This window comes from Urocitellus parryii, chromosome 1, assembly GCF_045843805.1.
Source record: "Urocitellus parryii isolate mUroPar1 chromosome 1, mUroPar1.hap1, whole genome shotgun sequence".
Lineage (NCBI taxonomy): Eukaryota > Metazoa > Chordata > Mammalia > Rodentia > Sciuridae > Urocitellus > Urocitellus parryii.
Window position 1 is genome coordinate 13788404 of NC_135531.1, and position 23251 is coordinate 13811654.

At 39.3% G+C, this 23251-nt stretch overlaps 1 protein-coding gene across 1 annotated transcript in view; it reads left to right on the top strand.

Annotated features, from left to right (window-relative positions):
- The window catches only part of Fbxl7 (F-box and leucine rich repeat protein 7), a 369640-nt gene that overhangs the window by 102785 nt on the left and 243604 nt on the right, over positions 1-23251 (top strand). The window contains exon 2 of the mRNA XM_026392389.2: positions 9476-9565. Coding sequence (XP_026248174.1) covers positions 9476-9565 — 90 coding nt within the window. The remainder of the gene's footprint in view (positions 1-9475; positions 9566-23251) is intronic.

The window sequence follows — 23251 nt, forward strand, 5'->3', positions numbered from 1 at the left end:
TAATTTTTTGTCATGTATTGATTTTTCTTTTCTACACCTTTCCTTTGCTTGGTTATTATAGATCACTGTAGAAATTCTTACTGTCTCCTTGTTTTAAATAAATGCACTTACAAAATCAGCCTGGGCACTAAGAATGAGAAAAGAGGAAAAGCTTAGTTTTTGCTTTTTACACATGGGAATTTTTAAATTAAAAGAAATTTGAAATCCCTCACTAAGAAGGTTTCCATTTAAAGAATATTCTCTTGATCTTCAAACATTAGAAAAACCTGGCACGCTCCAACAGAAAGCCCAGAGGAATCGCCTGATTGGAATGTAAGACTAGCACATTCTTCTGCTAACATTCCTAGGTTAATAGTTTGTCTCAAGTGACCAAAAAGATCGATCCACAAACTGATGTCTCCGTGGTACAATTTGGAATTATATGCATATATGTTAACCCATTACAAATCACATTTGCCTGCGTCAGTGTATTACCCAGTTTTCCTTTGTTTTGATGTTTGTTTGTATCTGATACCTAATTTTTTTTTTGTTTGTTTGTTCGATTGTCCTCATTTGGACTTTTAGCTCACTTGGGAGGAAATTAAATGAAGGAGAAAACTTTACCAAATCCAACAGGAACTATACTAATAGCCCCGAATGGGGTTTTAGTCATTGATCAAATAGACAACTTTAATATAGATAAAGCAATTACTGAATAGAATTGTCAACTTTGTTTATACTTGAAGAATTTTTGCTGATTGTGTAGAATATATACAATTTAATGAATGTGTTATGGTTTAGATATGAGGTGTCCCCCAAAAGCTCATGTGTGAGATAATGCAAGGAAGTTTATAGGTGAAATGATAGGTATGGCTCTCATAACTCAATCAGTATTAATTCAGTTGAATTGATTAACTGGGTGGTAACTGTGGTCAGGTAGAGTGTGGCTAGAGGAGGTAGGTCACTGGGAGTGTGCCTTTGTGGTTTGTGTTTTGTCCCTGGGGAGCCAATCTCTCTGTTTCCTGATTGCTATGTCCTGAGCTGCTCTCCTCCACCACACCTTTCTGCCATAATGTTCTGCTACACTTTGCGCCCAGAGCAATGGAGTCAGCCGTCTGTGGACTGAGACTTCTGAAACCTTGAGCACCCAATAAATGTTTCCTCCTCTAAAATTGTTATTGTCAAGTCTTTGGTGACAGCAGCGAAAAAGCTGAACAAAACCATATATTATTTATATATTTATTTACTATTGCATAGGATAGTAAAATAATCGTTGTTTTAAATTTCACTTCTTGTTCCCCAGTGTGAATTAAACTGTGATAAATGGGGCCAAGTTAATAGCTCGCAGTGTGGATGTGATTGAATAATTTGTATGCATAATTTAGTTCAGTTTCTCCTCATAGCAACCTTCCCCTAATTCTGAAGCATGTGTAATTCTCCCCATTGTTAGTAGACGAAACTGGTTGCTGATTTTTGTATGTGTTTATGTCTATTTTGTGAAGACACTGAAGCTAAGAGAATTTGACACATCTGCTGGATAGGTTGCTGGGAGGTGGTAGTTTCGGTGTTTAAAATCCTGTGGGTCTGCATGGTGATGGCTCGTGTTATGTGTTGTCATGGTTAGATGTGGTGTCCCTCAAAAGCTCCCTTGTGAGACGATGCAAGAAGGTTGGGAAGAGAAATGGTTGGGTTAGAGCTTTAACCTAATCAGTGAATCAATCCCTGATGGGATTATCTGGCTGGGAACTGGAGGCAGGTGGGTTGTGGTTGGAGGAGGTGGTTCATGGGGGCGTGGCTGGGGAGTATATGTTTGTATCAGAAAGTGGAGTCTCTTTGCTTTCTTATCTTCATGGGAGCTGTTTCTCTCTGCCACATTCTTCCTCCATGATGTCCCACCTCACCAGAGTCCCAAGAGTTGGATCCAGTCTTCTATGGACTAAGACCTCCAGAACTCCTAAATGGACTTTTCTCCCCTAAAATTCTTCTGGTCTGATCCTTTTAGCAAAACAGCTGATTAAAATGTGTTAACCTGGCCAGTTTATAGCACCCAGTTATTTAGTCCAAGGATGATCTAGCTGTGTTTGTGAAGCTGTTTTGAAAATGAGATCAACAACCACAAACAATTGACAGTAAGTAAAACAGATTCTCTTTAATAATAATATGAATGCCCCCCCCCACACCTTTACTTGAAGATTTTAAAAGCAAAAATCAAGATTTACTGGGGGAAAAAAAAATCTGCCCCCAGGCTATAGCATCGGTGTCTGCCTTAGTTTTTGGGGCCCAGTGGCCTGCAGATTTCAAACCTACCCAAACTGACAATTAAGTGAGCCAGTTATTTAAAATAAGTTGTGTACCGGAGGCACTGGGGTGCCCATTTGGGGAAAGTGGAAGAGGTTTCATCCTTCCATGTAGGTGGAAACAGGTTAGAGTTTGAGAGACTTGCTCACAGGTCTAGACGTGGCCTGGAAATGGTGGAAGGTGGGTTTTGAAGCCTGCTCTAACTCCAGTGGCCATCCTCCAAACCACAAATGTCCCATTACTCCAGCTGCACACAATAGGCAGCCATAGTGGGTTGTAAAGACAGGGCTGGCATCTCTTAAACACTTGGTTGTGTGACACCCTGGGCTGAGCACTTTGCCGCCTCTTACTGGGTTCCCAGCACTGCTCAGCGAGGTCAGGCATCGGTACCTGTTGGGAGCTTCTCAAACTTGAGGCAACAGAGTCACCTGGAGGACATGTTGGAACCAAGATTGCTAAGCCCTACCTGCAGGATGCCAAAAAATCTGCAGCTAGAGTGTAAAGCCCATACTACTAGTCCTTGCTTGTATGGAGTGTCTGCCCCGGTCTGTCTGGGTCCCCCAGGGTTCTGCTGCAGCCATCTGCCTTCTTGTCATGTCATAGAAGCACCTCTCTCCATTGTGTTGACTCTATTGGGCAAGCCCACAGCCCATCTCTTGGGCTTGGGGTCTCCTCAATGTTACCAGGGAACCCGTTGACTTGCTAAAGCTGCAGCCTGAGCCCCCAGAGCCCAGCCTTGCCTTGCAGCCTGGCTTCCAGTGGGAGGATGAGCAGCCCCTCACCCCCACAACCCTGCCACTGTCCTAATTATGGGGTGAGGTTGACAGTGCCCCTTGCCCTACTCAACACACCTTCCCTATTTCCAGGAGAAGCCGAGAGGGGAAACCAGGCTTCAGTCCTTCCCAGAGTCCCTCTGGGATGGGGTGCGGGTAGAGGGACTTCTGATACTCTATTCTCTCTTACCTAAAATTTTTTCATGTACAATTCCAGGTTCTATTCTGAGAGGTCTGGCCCTTAATTTGATAAAGGAGCCAAGAAATGTAGCCATTTCCTTCCTAAGATAACAGCTTGGCTGGCAGGAATACTTTGGTACTGCGGATTTCTCTTTGGGGGATGTTAGAGGCTGAATATTCCTTCCCCACTGCCTTTTACTTTTTAAACTCCAAGTTCATTCTATAGCATTTCTTCTCTGTACACCCTTTCCCCAGTACCAGCCCACTTCCTCTTTACTTGAATTCAAGGGGGTTATGCTTCCAGGACCAAGAAGGAAAGAAGAATATTAATAGTCTCTAAAACATGAGCCTCATTATACTAAGCTGTTGGGTGTTTCCAGGTGCCTGCACTGTTCCAAAGAATATATCTGGGTTATTTTATTTGATCTTTACATAACACTATGAAGCAGGAATTGAGCCCCCCCCCACACCCCTTTTATAGCTGAAGGAACTAAGAGGGTTTAGGTTACAGAAAACCCAGGCTTATTGATCCCAACCTAGATGCCCTTCAGTAGATGCCACCCTTCCCAGTCTACCTGAAAAGGTAACAAGCTGCAAAAATTATTTGCTGATCCATGTTAGACAAGATCATATCTAGTCAATCCTCATTATCTGCAGATTCTGTATTTGAGTACTTGCCTACTTGGTACAATTTATCTGTAGTCCACAAATCAATACTCATGGCACTTTGGGGTCAATCACAAACATGCACAGAGTGTTGAAAACTTTAAGTGTCCCAAGAACAGGTTCTTAGGTGAAGTTGATTGATGTGATGCTTTACGTTCTTATTTCAGCTCTCTCTCTCTCTCTCTCTCTGTCTCTCTCTGTCTCTGTCTCTGTCTCTCTCTCTCTCTTTAAATTTGTTCTTTTCAGTTGTATTTGACAGTATAATTTATTTGGACGTAATTATCAAAGCATGGACTATTTTTCATATATTTGTTGATTGATTGTATATCCTTTTCTGAGAAGTATCTGTTCAGGTCATTGGCCCATTGATTGATTGGGTTATTTGTTTTTTTGGTGCTTAGCTTTTTGAGTTCTTTATATACCCTAGAGATTAGTGCTCTATCTGATGTGTGAGGGGTAAAGATTTGCTCCCAAGATGTAGGCTCCCTATTCACCTTACAGGTTGTTTATTTTGCTGAGAGAAACTTTAGTTTGAGTCCATCCCATTTATTGATTCTTGATTTTAATTCAGTTTGAGTCCATCCCATTTATTGATTCTTGATTTTAATTCTTATGCTATAGGAGTCTTATTAAGGAGGTTGGGGCCTAATCCCACATGATGGAGTTAGGGCCTACTTTTTCCTTCTATTAGGTGCAGAGTCTCTGGTTTAATTCCTAGGTCCTTGAGTTTTGTGCATGGTGAGAGCTGGGGGTTTAAGTATTGGAGAGGATGTGGGGAAAAAAGTACACTCATACTTTGCTGGTGTAACTGCAAATTGGTGTAGCCAATATGGAAAGCAGTATGGAGATTCATTGGAAAACTGGGAATGGAACCACCATTTGACCCAGCTATCTTTTTCCTTGGTCTATACCCAGAGGACTTAAAAACAGCATACTACAGGGACACAGCCACATCAATGTTTATAGCAGCACAATTCACAATGGCTAAACTGTGGAACCAACCTAGATGCCCTTCAGTAGAGGAATGGATAAAAAAAATGTGCATATGTACACAATGGAATAATATTCAGCAATAAAAGAGAATAAAATCATGGCATTTGTGGGTAAATGGATGGAGTTGGAGAAGATAATGCTAAGTGAAGTTAGCCAATCCCCCAAAAAATAAATGCCAAATGTTTTCTCTCATATAAGGTGACTGACTCATAGTGGGGTAGGGAGAGGGGAGCATGGGAGGAATAGACACACTCTAGATAGGGCAGAGGGGTGGGGGGGAAGAGAGGGGGCAAGGGGTTAGCAATGATGGTGGAATGAGATGGACATTATTATCCAAAGTACATGTATGAAGACATGAGTTGGTATGAACATACTTTTTATACAAACAGAGATATGAAAAATTGTGCTCTATATGTGTAATAAGAATTGTAATGCATTCTGATATCATGTATTAAAAAATAAAATCAATTAAAGAAAAAAACATGGAATATATCTTAATCTTAGCTTGTATAGTATACATAAGTGTCCCTTTTGTAGTCTATTTAGCACCTATTTTTTTTTCTTTTTATCCTTTTATTGGTCCAGTTTACTACTTAAAATGGCTCCCAGGTATCCTGCAGAAGAACTGGCTTGTGTCTCCAAAAGCAAGGAAATTATAATACTCCCCCACCTGTGTTAGACAAGCCCATTCAGATGGGAGATATAGTGCCCTGGCCCTCAACTCAATGTTAATGAATTGAGCTGGAACATTAAGCTGGAAGTCTTTTAAGACAAACAAGCGTAACACAAAATCATGTATTGGTCAGTTGACAAATGTGACCAGAGGTTCACACATAATTGTAAAGTGAATTTTCCAACTCAAAGAAATGATAAATATTTCACCTCGCCCTGAATTTCCCACTAGAGCAGTGATTCAGAATTCACTAATTCACTTTTAGTTTGGGGTAGGTAGTTCTGTAAAATTACAATGACAATCAAATAATCAGCTGTATTTATCTCTCTGTAATCTTGCTCTCCTTAATTGCTTAAAGGCTTAAATGCTCAGGTATTTTTAAAATGTTGTCCTTTTCTAAGGAGGTACATTCTCAATGGATGTAGTATTGTTGCCTAGGGACAAAAAGTGGTTCTTGGAGGAAAAACACTTTATTACCCTTTTTATGCATAAAGCAGAGATCATGCACAAGTGCATACTCTCTCTCTCTCTCTCTCTCTCTCACACACACACACACACACACACACACGCAGATATACAGTATATCAGTGGTGTCACAAGTTCACATGGGTAATTAGAAAAAAAAAGTCTAAAAAGTTTTGAGGGCAATAATGAAAAAGAGATTCAGAAGCTCTGTTGTGGTGCATAGTGAATATTTAATAAGATGAAGCATCTGGAGTATTTATTAGAGTACAAAATATAGCATGTGCACTCAATGTTAACTACATGAATAACATTAATAATATTATTTCCTCAATTCTATCCCCTTCCTTCATACACCAGCTTTTCTTAAACTGGAATTTTTGGCCCCCTGAGGCATGACCCACACATGTTCTCAAGCATGACTGAGAATTTCCTCTGAAATTTGTTATCTTGTATTGCATTTTTAAATTGATGATAATTGTAAAGTGAATATTCCTAGCACAAAGAAATGATGAATGTTTAGGGTGATGGTTATACTGGTCATCCTGACCCAGTCATTACACATCATACACATGAGTTCAAATATCAGACTAACGCATAAAGATGTTTAGTTATCATGTATCAATGAAGAATCATAAAAGGTAATAATTGTGTACCCATTTGCCTTTATAATGGAGCCCTGCCACAAGATTCTATGGTCCAAGTTTCCCATCTTCTTGTGGACTGATAAGGAAGAAAGGTGTAGACTTTGAAACGTGATGATACTGTCAGCCCAAATGAAGGGCCACGGAGGTGTCATCTGTTATAGGAGAGAGTGCGTGCTGGGTAGCACAGGCATGCTCAAGTCAAGAAACCTTGGCTTCAGCATCCAGTATTGTGTTTGAGTTTTGAAAAGCAAGTTTTCCTCAGCAAAATAACATCATCTCTCATGTTAAACCAGTGCTATTAATTTGAGTGTTATGGGTTGTATTGTTTGTCCTTAATTCATCATTTTGTTTTGGTTTTCTGTTGAATCACAACTAGAGCATATGGAGTTTATTTCTAGCATTCCATTTGTGCATAACTAAGCAATAATATAATTGAAATAATTCAAGTACATGTATGGGTGGTGTGCACTACTGTTTTCTGCCCTATTAAAGGGAGTGTTTGCATTGCTCGGCCTTGAAGAATAATGCAATGGACTCATAGAAGTACAGAGTATTGGAGCCATCAGGAATTATTTAGTGCAGCCACCTCCCCTACCAGATGTGGACACTGAGCCTCCAGGGGAGAAATGAAGGCTCAAGGTCAAAAAGCAAAGGAGAGGCAGACTGAGGTCAGAGACCAGGTGGATGTACTTCTAATTGGGTACCAGCCCCCCACCTCATGTCAGCTGCCTCCAAAAGTGAACCATGGAAAATAAATGGTAACTCTGCCAGGCTTACAGAGGAAGGCTGGGCACAAACTAAGGAAAGTAAATAATGGATTTGTTTCAGAGCCACAAATCTCAATGTGTCAAGAGAGGAAACGGCAGCCAGTTCTCTTCCCTGCTCAGGTGAAATTACACATGAGGTCAGATTGTTCCATAGCTTTCAACAGAACAAAACAATTCTGAAGATTTTTAAATCTAAGCCCAGATGTACTTCTCTACTCTGAATTTAGGCTCTGAGCTCACTCCACCTCGCTAGGGTTGTATACTATCTTACTCTGTTTGGGCTGCTGTAACAAAATGCCATAGACTGAGTGGCTTATGAACAAGATTTTTTTTTTCCTTAAAGTTTTGGATGCTGGAAAATCAAGATCAAGGAGGCAGTAGATTCCTTGTTTTCTGAGGTTCATTTATGGCTTTCTTCTTGTTTCTTCACGTGACAGGTGAGGCACCAATCCTACCTGTGAGGGCTCCACTCTTATGACCTAATTTCCTCCCTAAGGCTCCACCTCCTGATACCATTTCAGTACATGGATTTCTAGGGACATAACCATTCTGTGCATTGGGTGCACGCACCACTGGGCAGAGAAGACCATTAGGAAATAGTGTTTCTCAGCTGCATATGGGAGTTCTGATCAATACTTTTGGTTTGAGGAGTTCAACTGAGACACAGTTACTAGGATGCAGCATTAGTTTCCTATTGCTACATAACTTGGGGTACATTGTTATCCCACCATTTCTTTGGGTCAGAATTCTGGGCATGGATCCACTGGGTGTTTCCTGCAGGGCTCACAGAGCTGGAACAAGGATTAGGTGAGGGCTGTTCTCTCATCTGACCTTTGAAATTCTCTTCCCAGCTTTCATGGTTGTTGGCAGAATTCATTTCCTTGTGGTAGTGGAACTCATTGTATTTGAGATTCAAGGCCAGCAGGAGGGATCTCTCTCTAGATCCCTTTAAAGCATCCATCTAGTTCATCTAATCTCATTAGATTAATTAAGTCAGCTCTTTAGGGGATTTAATTACATCTGCAAAATCTTTTCAACTTTGCTATATTGTATTGTATTGGTTAAAGGTCAGTTAGTTACAGGTTATACCCACAATCAAGGAGGAGAAGATGATAAAAGAACATGGGTGTCCGGAGATCATCTTTGAGTCTGCACATCACAGGCATTAGGTACTTTCCTTACTGGGCAATGAAGGGTGGTTCCTATTTACAGACTTTCATGTGACATTTAGAGCACGTTTATCAATAGTAACATGTATGTTTATGTTAAAGCTTGGAGGAGCAGAAACTCACCGCTGAGCTTAGGCAAGATTATTATCTCACCCTCAGCACTACAGGCATTTATGCTGAGTAATTCTTTCTCCGGGGTACTGTCCTATGCATTCTAAGTCATTCAGCAGCACATCTGGCTACTGCCCTTCAGATGAGGTAGCACCTCTGCCCCATTAATGACAACCAAATATGATGCCAGACATGTCAAATATCTCCATGCCCAGAAAAATCATTCCCAGGTGAGAATCACTGTATGAGAAAAATGAAGTGGTCTTGGTGGTTTTTAAAGAAGGAACTATTAAAACAGAATTTGTTTTTTAAGGTGATACAGCTCTATGGAGCCAGCAGGCTCTTGCTCCTCCCATAATGCCTGATTCTTAGATTTGCTTATTTCCTTTACTGAGAAATGCATAGTTTATAGTTGCAAATAAAAAAAAATAATGCAGGAGATGTGTTTCCCACATGCACTTTCTTACTCACGTGTATGCCAAAACAAAGTTACGTTATCATATTTGACTATGTTTTATAATCTTGTTTGAGTTTATAGTCAAGTTATATTATAGGAGAGCTTTGGTTCTGCAGTAACATGGGTCAGATATTTCCCCAAAGATTTTTAACACATCAGGCAAAAAGCTTAATAAAGTCCATTCTTGGTATCACAGCTCCTTTCTTGGAAATGAGGGACGTGGCTTGATGTGGGGCTGTTGGAAGGCACGATCCAGGTCTGAAATTACAAAACTCAAAATCTCAATCCTGTTTTCTCTAGGCAAAGGCAGCTCAAGCATCTCATCCGACGTGAGTTCAAGTACAGATCACACGCCGACCAAAGCCCAGAAGAATGTGGCTACCAGTGAAGGTAGGCATCTGGTCTTCATTATCCTGCGCCTTCCCTTTACAAGGCTGGCTATTTTTGGAAGACAAAGAAAATGTGGGAGATTTGTTCTCTTCTGCTGAGTGGGAGCATATGAGGTTATTAAAAAGGAGAGGCAAAGGATCTCCCAAGTTTCTTTTTGGTTGCACTGTTGTTACTGCCAATCAAATTTGATGGGATAGGATTTCAGTGTCTCAGTTCTAAGGCAAATTAGGTAATTTTGTGAAACTCTAGCAGGTTGACTTAAGGGAAGACTTTATGATATTGCATACCTGTTTTTCAGTATGGAAAACAATAGGCTTATAGAACCCTTGCACTACAGTTGGAAGCTCCTGCAAGAACTTGTAACATAGATGCATCTGTAATGTAGGATGCTATAATTGGAAGATCATGGTCACGTAATTTGTAGAACTTGAATCAATCACCAACCTTTGGGAGTAGCAAAGGAGGTTTTTTTGATTATTTGAAGAATAAGTGAAATGTCGTGCCAGTCAGGACAAAGATTGGTCCTATTGGTATTCTTGAGAATGAATTTGACTTCTTTGCTTGTAGAAGTACATGTGGGAATGGCACTGTTCCCAGCAGTGCAGAGGGTTAGGGTTACTACTTGATTGAGAAATCGTTTCTATGGCAGTTTTTAAGGGGAAGGTTTACCCAGTGATAGATTCAGCTTCTTGCATTTTAATGTTAAACCCAACTGAATAACTTCTTTTCTGAAGAACAGCTCTTTCTGAGCATAATCGCCCGGTGGTCCCAGGTCAACAGCAGTGCTTGACACTGATAGACTGAAATATCAGCTGATGAACTGACATCCAGTAGCACCTGCTTTTCTGAAGTGCACAGGATATCATGGGGGCACATTTCCAGCTTCTCTTTCTGAGGTTCATTTCTGCTGCTTGATAGCTGGAGCATGTGCTTGCAGGCTGGTGTTGGCCCAGGGAGCTCTGTGAATCCTCTTGATCTGTGTGAAAATTTATGAATTCACCTCTGTTGGCGTGTGTCTGCTCGTTGCATATTTTTGGACATGGTGCGTTTCAGATACCACAGAACTACCTTCTTGGTTATTACTTATCCCCAGACCAATGCATAGGTTGTTTTTGCAAGTGGATTCTTTTCTCCTGCGTTTAAAACCTTAGCATTGTTGGATGGACATCACCAACCATTGTGAGGCAGAGAAACCACAGGAAGCAATCCAATCTTAATCATCCGCCTCTGAGTTCAAATATGGGCATTAGGTTGTTCTTGAAATTGAGTCAGGGTCATGTGCAAATCTGCCTATTTGATTCTAGACTTTTGCTTGTGTTAGTTCCATTCTTAGGACCCAGAGTAGAAATCACTTCAGTCTCATTCATAGGGATCCTCTGTCGTCAGAAATGTGTTCTGTGAGATGTTCATGTCTTCCTACCATTGTTATACAGAGACTTGTTTCGATGATTTCTCTGAGTGACCATGAAAACAGAAAGTTGAACATTTAAATAATCTCTGTGTTTGTCTGATTTAAAGTTTTCATATCACTTTTTTTTGTCCTTTCCAAAAATAGAAAATATATAACTTTATGAGCTTTGTTATAGAGTTGGGGACAGGCACTGTGGGACTTCTGCATTTAAATTGTCTGCTTTTTATGGTTTTTGTTTGTTAGTTTGTTTGTTTTTTAAAGTGCCATCTCTATAAAGACTTTAAGTTTTCAGTTTTGTCTTTCTCTTAGGAAGAAGTACAGGATCAGCTATTGTTTTATACATTTTGTGACATGTATTTTTTTTTTATCATTCTGCGGGTAGACTTGGGAGAAAAAAACAGGAAACTATGATGTTCCTATGAAAAAGAATTTTTTTCCAAGTGCACTAAATTAATACAGAACTTCTTTCTAGATTTTAAGGGGAAGAGACTCATCCATGTAAAAGATGCTGTACATTTCCTTATATCCTGAAAAATTAAAGAAGTATTGACTTTTGCTCTTTGTGTGTGTGAATCCATTTTTCTATAAAATTTCAATTAATGAAAACATATAATATTAAAAAATAAACTCAATTGTGAGCATTAGTTAATGAAAATGTGTTTGAAGGGTGTTTCATGCATATCTTGTCTCATGTTAGGCTATTTTCAGGACAAAGCCAGAGCAGTCAGTCTTTGATCCTCCTCTCAGGATAGGTGGTGCTGACAGCCCATTCACAGACCCCCACCGGGTGGATTCACCTGATGGTGTGTGTTACTTCATACTGGAAAACAGCCAGCTAACCTCTGAATGCAAGACTGGCAAACACTATCTTCTCACACAGACTGCAGAAGAGCACTTTAGAAAGTGCACCTCTGATTCTCTTTCCGCTGTTTTTGAGAACAATGTTTATAATCTTTCACATTAAGAAAATGCTGGGTGGGCATGTAACTGGTTTTCTGGAAGCTGTTGGATTATGGTGATTTTCTTCAGTTCCTTGATCCTTGCCTGTATTTTCACCTCTGAATTCATCTGTATTGTTTTAAAGGTCTGCATTATGTTGGTTTCTAAAAGTGATATGTATAGTGAATAACATTTCATCGTCCTGCAGCCTTTGAAATCCAGGGCCATGCCTACAATACCTGGGTTGGAAGCACCATTAGTAGTGCTGAGCTTTGCCCAGATGGGAAGGATAGATAGGGAAGATACTATATTGGTTCTCTGGTTGTTGTTGTTGTTGTTGTTATTGGTGGTGGTGGTAGTGGTGGTGTGTGTGTGTATGGGTGGGTGTGCACACTAGAATCTGCACTCTACTGTGTAGGTAAAGGTACAGGTAATGTCCCTTACCAGGAAACATGTAGGCACCACTGTATTCAATGTGTACTGAAAAGTAAAGTAAGGATGTGGAGTAGAGGGATGGGAAGGGCACACACATAACATGTGCTTAACCTGCCTTGGGGGTGTGAATGGAGATTAACTGCAGGTGGACATCAGCCATATTTCTGTGGTGAGGACAATGCTCTAAAATTGGATAGTGGTAATAGTTATACCACTAGGAACATTTACTACAAGCATTGAATTGTACATATAAAAAAGGGCTGTTGGAGGACCTGCCACTCTGCCTGATCTTCAGACTTGTATCTAAATCATCACAAACTTGTCTTAGAAAATGCCCTCTCAGCTCTGGAAGATGAGGACCAGTGGCTGGAAGACCAATCAGGGCTGAGGCTTGGCCAGTGCTGCCAGCCCAAAATCTGCTCCTGAGTCACCCTGGCCATGGGGCCAGAACTGGCCTGAGAGCAGTCACGAGTGAGTTCCTGCACTGGCATTCCCAGCCAGCACGGAGCTGACTCATCAGAGTATGTTCTCCCATAAAGTTTTGGAAGTCACGAGACATTAGAGACACTCAGGGTTCCCAAACATATGTTCCTTGGCCTTTTCTAGATACTCTCTATTCTGTGCTCAGATTTTGTGTTCTATCCCCCATCCTAATGGTAGAAGCCCCCTGTTAGTGATTCTAGCAAGTCGGTTTCTTGATAATGACTTAGGTTCCTCCTGTCTATCCAGTGTTCCAGCAAATTCACCCTGGGTCATAGGCTGTTCTTCTACAGGCAGTGGGCATAGATGGTAATAAGACTGGATTTTAATCTATGAGAAAAGACCTACTGAAAGGGTTCCATTCCAAAGTCTCATGCAAAACTTTTGTGCATCTTCCTTTTGTGACTCTAAACACCACAGTCCTTTTAAGGAATTGGCAGCCAGCAGGAGCTTACTCCCTGATAAGTGGTATATGCTTTCTTTACAACCCATTATATTCCTTGTGACAGTTTAAGTTTCTGATTTCCTGAGACTGTAGGGGGTTTGGGTTCAAGTGTAGAAAGCTGGAAATTTTCCATTTTTCCCAACGTAATCTGCGTTCCAACGTTGTAAGGCACAGTTTAATTCTTTCCAGTTGTGTTGCTATTCTTTCTCTGACTTTTTTTTTTCTTCAGTCTTTCTCTTTGGGAAATAATGGCCTTTGACCTTCAGCAGTGAAAGTCACAACCAGCCCCTGGTTGGGGTAGAGCTCACAGCAGCCTGCCTTGAGCAGAATCAGTTGGATTGGGTTTAGATCCTGCTGAAGCTGAGAGATAGCCAGCTGAGCTTTGGCTTCTTTCATAGAACAGAGGGGTATGAGGATATGACTTTAAGGGTGGCATCTCAATAGCTCAGTCTTCTCTGGATCTGGGGAAAAGTGAAGAAGTTAATCCAAAGGTCAAATCCAAAGGTCAAACTGGCTGAGAAGAGTGTTTCCTTCAGCTGCTCTGCGAGCATACTCACGTTCAGACTCTGGAATCATTGGCCCCACAAGATCTGTGTGCGACTGCTGCTTTCTAAATGTCATTATTAAGCCAGACAGCTATGGAGTCTCGAGACTTTCAGAACTGCAAATGGTCTTGCCAATGTTCTGATCTCATATGCCTATTTTACAAAGAAATGCCTGTGTCACAGAGAAATGGAGAGATTTACTCAAGATTGCACACCTAAAATATCATTGAGCAGGAGTTTGATGTGGTGTTGTTGAGGGTTGATTAAATTAGGGCAAGCTGTTGTTTCCTGTACATGAAGGTGTTGAATTCTCTTAATTTGTCCTCTTAATTTCTAGGTGTCTCTTTTGAGCTGGCTGCAGGGCTGAGGCTGACCAGGTGGAAATGTTTGAGAAAGGTTGAACCCGTATAGATCAGTACTGCTGGTAGAAGGAAAGGGTATGCTTCAGAAGATAAGAGGGTCTCAATCTGCTTGAGTGCATTAGCTAGCTACCTGGAGAAGGAAACACCACCTCAATGCCCACTCCCCATTTACAAACAGGCCTTCAATAGATTCGTTTAATTTCATCTACAGTTGCCTGTTTAATTCCTATAAAGGTCATTTTAAGCTTTCATCAGAAGAGAATTGATTTATAAAAAATGTGTAGTGACAGTTCTTTCCCTGGAACCTAAAATCACCAGTTTATTTATATAGTTGTGGGTTTTTCATGTTTTCAGCTCCCAAATTAGGCCAATTCTGAAAAGTTATTCTAAAAAAGCTCAGTCATTTGGCTTTGTTTTTATTCAGTTTGTCTTCCTTATATCATCTTCTACTTCTTCTAGGGCGTACCCTTCAAACAAAATTCACATGTGTCACTCAAGAAGGGAAAGAGGATGCTTCTAATAAAGGTGGATTCCAGTTCCCTAAAAGACTTTTTTTTTTTTTTAACCACCCAAAGAATTTAGTAAACATTTTTAACATGCTTATTTCAGGCTTTTTCCGTTGCTTTCACAAACATGACTGCATTCAACTTTGTCTTATCATCATATGTCTCTTGAGAAATAGGAAGAGATATGTCTATTAAAGAAGGGAATTTAAGACAGGATCAGAATGGCCCTAAGTCACAAAATTAATAAGTGACAAAGTTGGGCTATGAGCCCTGATTTCTGAGATTCATTCTTAATGCTTGTTAGTAATTGTCATGCAAATCCACTGAGACTTTCATACTAATCATTTTTATAAGCTTCTATCAAAGTATGTTTTGAAAGTACTTACAAGGAAGGGGTATCTTTTCCAATGCCACTTCATAATTGTGTCTACATTGCCAATATTATCTATGGAAATGCATGACCCATCTATCATCTAGGAATTGACTTTGAATCATTAGTTATAGAAGACAAAAGTTAATATTGAAGTAACTTTTATACTGAACTATTGAAAGGTTAGTTTCTGGGTTACCAATACTATGCCTTTACCAGACTGTCCCAGACAGATGAAGTGTTTGAAATTGATGTTGAAGTTAACTATGAGACTGGATCTGAAGTATATGTAAGTAAGAGTATTAAATAGTTATTTTACTATATGTTGTTTAAAACTGAGCCAGGGAATTATTCTTTGATTGTACATGTTTACAATTAGAAGATACTGATCTGAGAGCATCTGCAGTCTATTGCAATTGGATGAAACTCAACCTATGACACAAGAGAAAGTAAACAAAATATGTAACATAGGAGGAGGAAGAAACAGTAGAGAAACAGAGAAAAAAATGACACTGAAGATATGTCTTTAGAAGTTGTTTTAAAGTGACATCTATCCAATTTGGAAAGTCATTGGAAGGTGGGGCTGCTCTAGTATCTGGACAAGATTCTGAAATCAGAAGTGTGATGTTGTAAGCTTATGTTCTGTGGATGAGGAAGGTGATGAGATTATTATACAGATTTTTTTGTCATTAAAAATTTTAAACTTAACTCTCTGGAAATGTCAGGATCATTGAGGAAAGTTTTGATAGACTTTAACCATTGAAACTTAACATGTTTTGATAATTCAGTTAACAATTCACTGCTTCATGGCCAAGGTTCTTGTATTGTTGCAGCTGCTGCCTAAATGTGAGTTAGGTAACTTTTGAAAAACTATACCAGTCATATCTGTTGACTTGAACACATTATATATTATATTATAGAATAAAATATATATATAAAACATTCATTGTGCCTGATTTAATAAAGGAGTTAGAATTTGCATCCAAAAATTAGTTTAAACAATGAAAAGAGCTTGGAACCCACAAAATTGGTATCTAAGTCTAGAGAAGTACAACAAAATTTCAAATACCACCTCAGACTCAAGAGTTGGAATTGATTTTATGAGGGAATTCTCCTCCTAAATGGATCATCCAGAATGGCTAAAGATCTTTAAGTAATGTTTGAGACATTCAGAGTATCTCAGTACCGTCATGCAGACTTAGGATGGAAACAATTTTAATCTTTAATATTCTAATTCTGGGTCCAAAATAATTCTTTATTTCTTCCACATTGTTTGCCTTTTCAACAAGTAATCAGTATGTTGAATCCATAAACATTCCGGTTCATCTCAGTATTACTACGTATGTGTGTAATGAGGGCTTGGGTCTTTCCTAAGTTTTTTTTTTTAACCCATAATTTCAGTAGCTTAATTATATGGGAATTTATTCAAGGATGTTATGTAAGTTCAAATATGTTTACTTAGGCACATGCAGAGGGTACAGAATATAGGCCTCTCAGCCAGTCGGGGGCCACAACCTGGTAGCACAGAGGATAATTCTTCTTCCTGAAGAATTTTCAGAAATAATTTGGGGTTTGGTTCAATGATTTTGGTAGCACATTCACCCTGAAGCTCCCCAGGGTCCCCGTTGTCCTTTTGTCTTAAGCATCCTTTGTGACATTTCAGTTAGCTTGTTGGTTCCTGGAACATCTTGATTTTATGTCAAGATCTACCACTTCTGGAACTTGAGTGATTTGTAGGATAAATAAACACTTATGGAACAGTTAAGGGGTCATCCGGGGCAAGACAGGGTTGTGTCCCAGAAGAGCTGGGGCTGGAGAAGGGAGATGAGCCTGGGCTGAAGGAGTCGAGCAGGTTGGGTGAGTGCCAGGTGGGAGGGTGAGAGGAAGGCAGAGCATCCTGTGTCAGGTGTGGACAGCTTAGAAAAACCCCGCTGGGTCCATGGTGGACAGTGGAGGCTTCTAAACAGATCCCTGTCTGACCACACGGCAGAGGCTCACAAAGTGCCTCAGAAACACGGTCTTTAGTTCTGGAACGAGTGGCCGCTCGTTCTTTGTACTAGGACTTCCTTCCACGGACCTCATGTCATTAATTGGTGGTATCAGTGACAAACAGGCTAGAAGGGCATTTCATTCTACACTCACCACCTTTCTTTATGTGGAAGGTTTTACAAGAAAACACTGACTTCTACAGTAAAGAGGAAATCTGGAGGAGGTTGTGCAATAGCATTTAAGACAAATCATCTGATATTGAAAATATTTACCCTTTATAGTTGTGGACACAGTCTGACCCTAAAAATTAGGTTAACGTGTCTGTTTACATCCTCTGCCTAGGAAGTGATGTCCTGAGGATGAACTAACTTCCTCAGGAAGACTCTGACATTCCAAGGCTGTTAAAATGATGAATAAATATGGAAAAAAGAGCACTATAGCTGTAAAGGATGTTTCTTTACATCTTATATACTTTAAAAAAATCAGAAAGTGCATATCATAGAAGGAATAACACACAGTAGTTGAGAAATCATTTGTAAGAGATTTGGAGATGATGGAAGAATTTTTATAATGAATACATCTGTAGGAAGTAGTTAGCAACATGGCAAATCATTATAAATGTAACTGAAAAAATTTGGACTTTATAACTGCTACTGTTTCCAAGGGGATGTCACCTGGTGCATTGAGGGACATTGTTCTCTTATATAGTTGCATGAGTTTGGGTATGTGAGTTTTCAGATGCAGATGGTAGAAAACCACAGTTCCTTATATAATAGAGTGATTTTGAGCTGCAAAGGAAGGCAGTGTCTCAGAAGGTACAGAGGGCAGGAAAGGAGAAGGCTAGAGGAAGCAGGGGTGGTGAAGCCAGGGATTTGCTCACAACATGAAGAAATCTGTAGGTGCCACTTTCTGGATCCCTGGAAGTCTTTTGTCGACTACTTAAACACAGTCCTTGGTGGTGGTGGTGAATTTCCTTCGGAAATCTGTGAGGGGCTAAATTTTGAGATTGCCCACTTGCCTTCTTTGTGGTCATGGACGTACACAGATATAAAAAACAATTTTTTTTTTGAGAATCTACCAATTAACACTTCCTTGAGATTACAATTTGCACAAATTAAACATTTGATTATGCTTATCTCACATATATAGCAGCATATTCTCTAACTTATGCTAATTTATTCAATTTGTTTTCTCTTTTGAGTATAATTTTGTACTCAAATTATTCCAATTAACAATTACTATTCTCTTTTTAATGCTTAACTTTGTAGAATTTCTCCTGTAGGAAACTCTTAGCCCACTCTTTTGTTCTTCCCACACTGCTTTTCCTCTTGTAAAACCACTCTTGCTTTCTGGCCTCAAAAGAATGCTCCAGACCATCCCCATCCTAATTTGTTTGTTTCTTTTTTTTTTTTCTTTCTTCCTATCTAAGACACCAGTCATGTCCTCAAAGATTCTGGGCTCTTTTAATGGAGAAGTGGATTTGACACATAAATATAGAAATTGAGGTTTCTTGCTCTCATGGGCTCACTTTTAACGAAGTTAGAGCTATAGAATGTGTGTGTGTGTGTGTGTGTGTGTGTGTGTGTGTATGTGTGTGTGTGTGTGTGTGTGTGTGTGTCCCCGTATATGTTGGTTTTATTGATTGATAATAGTGAGCATTAATCTTTCTTATGTGGTACCTCTGGTTTTCTATTATGAAGCGTCATTGGACACATGGCTTTTGCTGCTTAGCCATCAAATATATAAATTCTGTTTGCCCCATCAGAACAATCTCCAGGGATGCCTAGACATGCATGATCCAGAGCAGTGATGGTAATGGCCCACTGCCCCAGCCAGAAGTTCCCTGCATATGAGTTTCATGTGTGATTTTAATGGATTCCTTCATGGTATCATTTCTGCACTGGGTGAACAATTCTGAGGAAGGAGTTCCATTTCACCCAGCTTTGTAGAACCAGCACCCACTAGAGTATTTGTCAAATGTTTATTGAATGAATGAATGAATGAATGTGTTTGCAGAATTTCAAGAAGAACTAGCCCTGTTGATTAAGTTTTTCAACTATAATATGAAGAATCTGACCTCAAAAGCTGTGCAAAACCAAGCTAATAGATGGCAAGGTATAGTTACTTTTTATCTTAGGGAAATTCCAGATTCCTCATGGGAATATTTGTCCGTTGCTTTCAGTTGCTCTTTGGGTGAAAGGAATAGACACCTTCTTCAAGCAGAATAGACACGTTGGAAAGAGGAATGGGAGTGAAATTCATCAAAGTATGCTTTTATGTATGCACTGAAAATTGAAACCCACAATTTTGTGTAGTTAATATGCACCAACTAAAAATTATCAGAAAGGACAGAACAAAAGATAGTTTTAGTTTCAATGTTTTCACTTATTTTGCAATTTTTAAACCAATTGACAGGTTGTTAAATTATCTGTGATTACTTTCTCTATGAATAGCCAATTTGTCTCTGAAATTTTTCCATACCATAATAACAACTGAGAAACCTAAAAGTCTAAAGCTGTTCAGTTCTCCTGTCTGAGTTTTAAGGACAGAGAAAAACTGTTATTTCTTCCCCATCAACTTAACTTTATTAAATCCTTCTACAACATCTTTTTACCTCAGTACATTTAATTTATCAACTTTATACACACACACACACACACACATTTATTTATTTATTTATTTTGGTACCAGGATTGAATTTAGGGTACTCAACCACTGAGCCACATCCCCAGACCTATTTTATATTTTATTTAGAGACAGGGCCTCACTGAATTGCTTAGCATTTCACAGTTGCTGAGGCTGGCTTTGAACTAGCTGTTCTCCTGTCTCGGCCCCACAAGTCACTGGGATTACAGGTGTGCACCACCACGCCCAGCCACCTACTTGTATTTTGAAGTGCCAAGTTAGAGGGGGTGGTTCTCTAATTCATGAAATAGGAAGAGGACCTTCCATTTTGTTAACATAAAACATGGATGATTTGGCTTGTTAATAAACAAGCTTGGGTTTTTAAAAATTTACTAGTTATAAAGTAAATATTAGAAAAAATATTTATAAAGGAGAAAACAGTACAGTTCTTTTGTTGTTTTCTTGTTTTTCTTTTTTAAAAGAATTATAAAACCATATTTGCCCTCATATTGTGTTTTGTAAGCTATATTTTATTTCCTAGAACCTGGGACACTCTCATAAGTTCTGTTTTGCTTCAATGAAACTGGACAGGATAGGGGTTGAGAAATAAATTTATCCAGCTTCAACGATTTATGAAGACCTAAATTCTGGTTAATGAAATTATCTGGAAAACAAAAAATGAAGGTTGAATCCTTCATTTAATATGAATGTAGAAAAAAAAATCGGTCAAACAAAAAAGTTTGTTTTTTTTTACTCCCATTTATGACTTACACAAGTAACAGCTTTAATTTACATGTTATAAGCAAGAAATAAAAAATGTCATACTTTGTTTTGGTTATGGGGACTAAGTTTGAAACTCATATGCAGGCTTCTGCGCGTACATGTTATCTCATTGACTTTCATCAGCTAAATCACAGCCACTTCATGTCAGTTTTATACCTCTCTTCTGTGTTCTAGGAGAGGCAGGGCTTTCACAGAGTTGTCTGCCTTTCATGAATTTAACACAATTTGTATATGTGGGGCAGTGGAATCTTGAGGGGATAGAGGAAGATCTATCACCCAATACATTTTTTTTTTCATTAGGCAAAGTTAAATGCAGCCTCTTCTTTCTCCTCCTCCTCCCCTTCCTCTTCCTCCTCCTCCTTTGCCAAGCTTCAAAGCTTTGAGTATGTCAATGTATGTTGTTACTCCTCAAATGGGGATATAGTATGTTTTATTTCTCAAACTTTATTATTTCTAAAAACCAGGAAATGCTAATACATGTGAATTGAAAGCCTTAAATAATGTGTACAAACTTTGATCTAGGAATATCACCATAAGGGATTACCTGTAAAAACATGAATTTTATTTGTAGATATATGTTGCCTAATTTTTATAATGTAAACATTTGCAGAGTCCTATTAAAAATAGTCCTATTACCTGTTGAAAATATGTTAGAAAACCATGTTTAATGATGTGGGGAAATGTATATGAAAAGTGCAGATTATGAGACAGTATTTCCTATGGGACCCTACTCACACAGGATTATACTTGAAGACGAAAATGACTAAGAACATAGTTCAAGATATTTAAAGATATTATCAGTGATTATTACTGAGTGATAGAATTATACTGCATGTGTGTGTGTGTGTGTGTGTGTGTGTGTGTGTGTATTTTCAAGTTGGCTCATTTCCAAGGGCTGAAAATGTCTCCTTGGCCAGTTCATTTTAGAATTTTTTTGAAAGTGTTATGACCAAAAATTCAGTTAGTTGATTTTTTTTCCACCATGGAGGAAGATTTTCAAATGAGCATCAATATTCTTGTTTCCTGTCCTTGATACACAGACATTTAGCACCCATCTATACAGCAATCACTTGATCTTAAAGAAATCAGTTTCAAAACACTTATATTCTTAAGACCTCTTTTCCATGAGACAAATTCATCCAACACAGTTTTTTCTTTATTTTTTTAATGTTAACAAACTAATGTTCTAATACAGGGCGTATGTTCTGACTCATTAGTATTCATCTCAACTGTCCTGTTTTCGCTCATTGAACATTTCCAAGGTACTAGGAATTGTGCTCGAAAGCTGGAGATTCACTGATAAGGAAAAAAAGACAGAATGGACCTTCTGGAACTTTTAATCATGTAGGAATATGAATATTACATAACCTTAAGATAAGTTGCATGCCTAGAACACATTTTCTAATACATACTAAGTAAAAACCCAAGCTGAGCTCTGAATGGTGAACAGACATTAGCAAGATAAACAGTTTTGTGAACAGGCCTCTATGCAGAGGTGGAACAGGGGCAAGTTTTGTTCTACTAGTTTATTATTGCATCACAAATCATCCTGAAGCTTAATATATTACTTTCCTGATACTACTGTAACAAATTACCATTAAACTAAGTGACTCCATACACCCCAAATCTATTACTTTACATTCTGGAAGTCAGAGAAATCTCTCCCAAGTCTCAGAGGACTAAAATCCGGACGTCCAAAAAGTTGTACTTCTGGAGACTGGAGAGGATTCCACCCCTTCCCTTTCTCAGCTTTGTTCATGCTCCCTTCTTTCATTGGCAAAGCCAGCAGTGTCACATCCCCAAATCCGTCTCTGACCCTGATCTTTGTTTCTCCCCTTTACAATGACTCCTGTGCTTTGAGTCCACAGAGATTATCCATATGACCTCACCTTCTTTGAACGTTGAATCACATCTACCTAAAGTAACGTTCATAGAACCTTGACATGGACTGGTTTTTTTGTGGGGGATGCATTATTCCACCTACTAAATTACTTAAAATAGCAACCATTATACCTCACCTCATTTTTTTTTTAAAACCACTAACTTAGCAGGGTTTGACCATGATTCATCTGTTATCTATGTCATGGATTGAGGTTATGGGTGGTTTGCAGTTGGTGGACAGGTTGGTCTCAGGGCCAACGATGCATATTTGTACCCTACCTGGGTTGACTGGATAATTGGGCTTAACTGATACTGCCAACCTCAAAGCCTGCAGCAGACCATGACTCCCAGGATGGTCGTGGGGTAACACAGGCTCCAGGGATCCAGACAGAGTACTCCAAGAGATAGAAAGAGGGGGCTGCTGGTTTCATAAGGCCTGGATTCAGCAATTGGCACAGAATCACTTCTGTCATGCCCAATTAGTCACAGAGCTACTCAGATTTGAGGGAAGGGAGCATTAACTGTACTGCTCCATGGGCTGAATGTTTATGAATTTGCAGTTATCTTTTAATATATCGGGTGGAGGAGTGGAGCAAGAGTCCATGAAGAGGGAACAACAGGTTATGGAGTTCAGGGATTTTCTGGGAAGTGCTCCTGTGTATTTGCAACATAGTAACAGATGAGAGACAGGATGAGGATGGAGAAGTAGACAGAGGGTAGTTCAGGTTGAACCTTCTGGGCTACATGAGGGATATGGATTTATTCTAAGAGCCTGAAGGAGATACAGGGTATCTTGAGTAGGGGGAGACCAGGAGCTGTTTTGGGGCCAGGAAAGTGACTGTGGTACTCCTGTTGACCTACTTTCAGTCACAGTTTTTTCTAGTAGCTTGTAATGGAGGAATGATACTCCACATA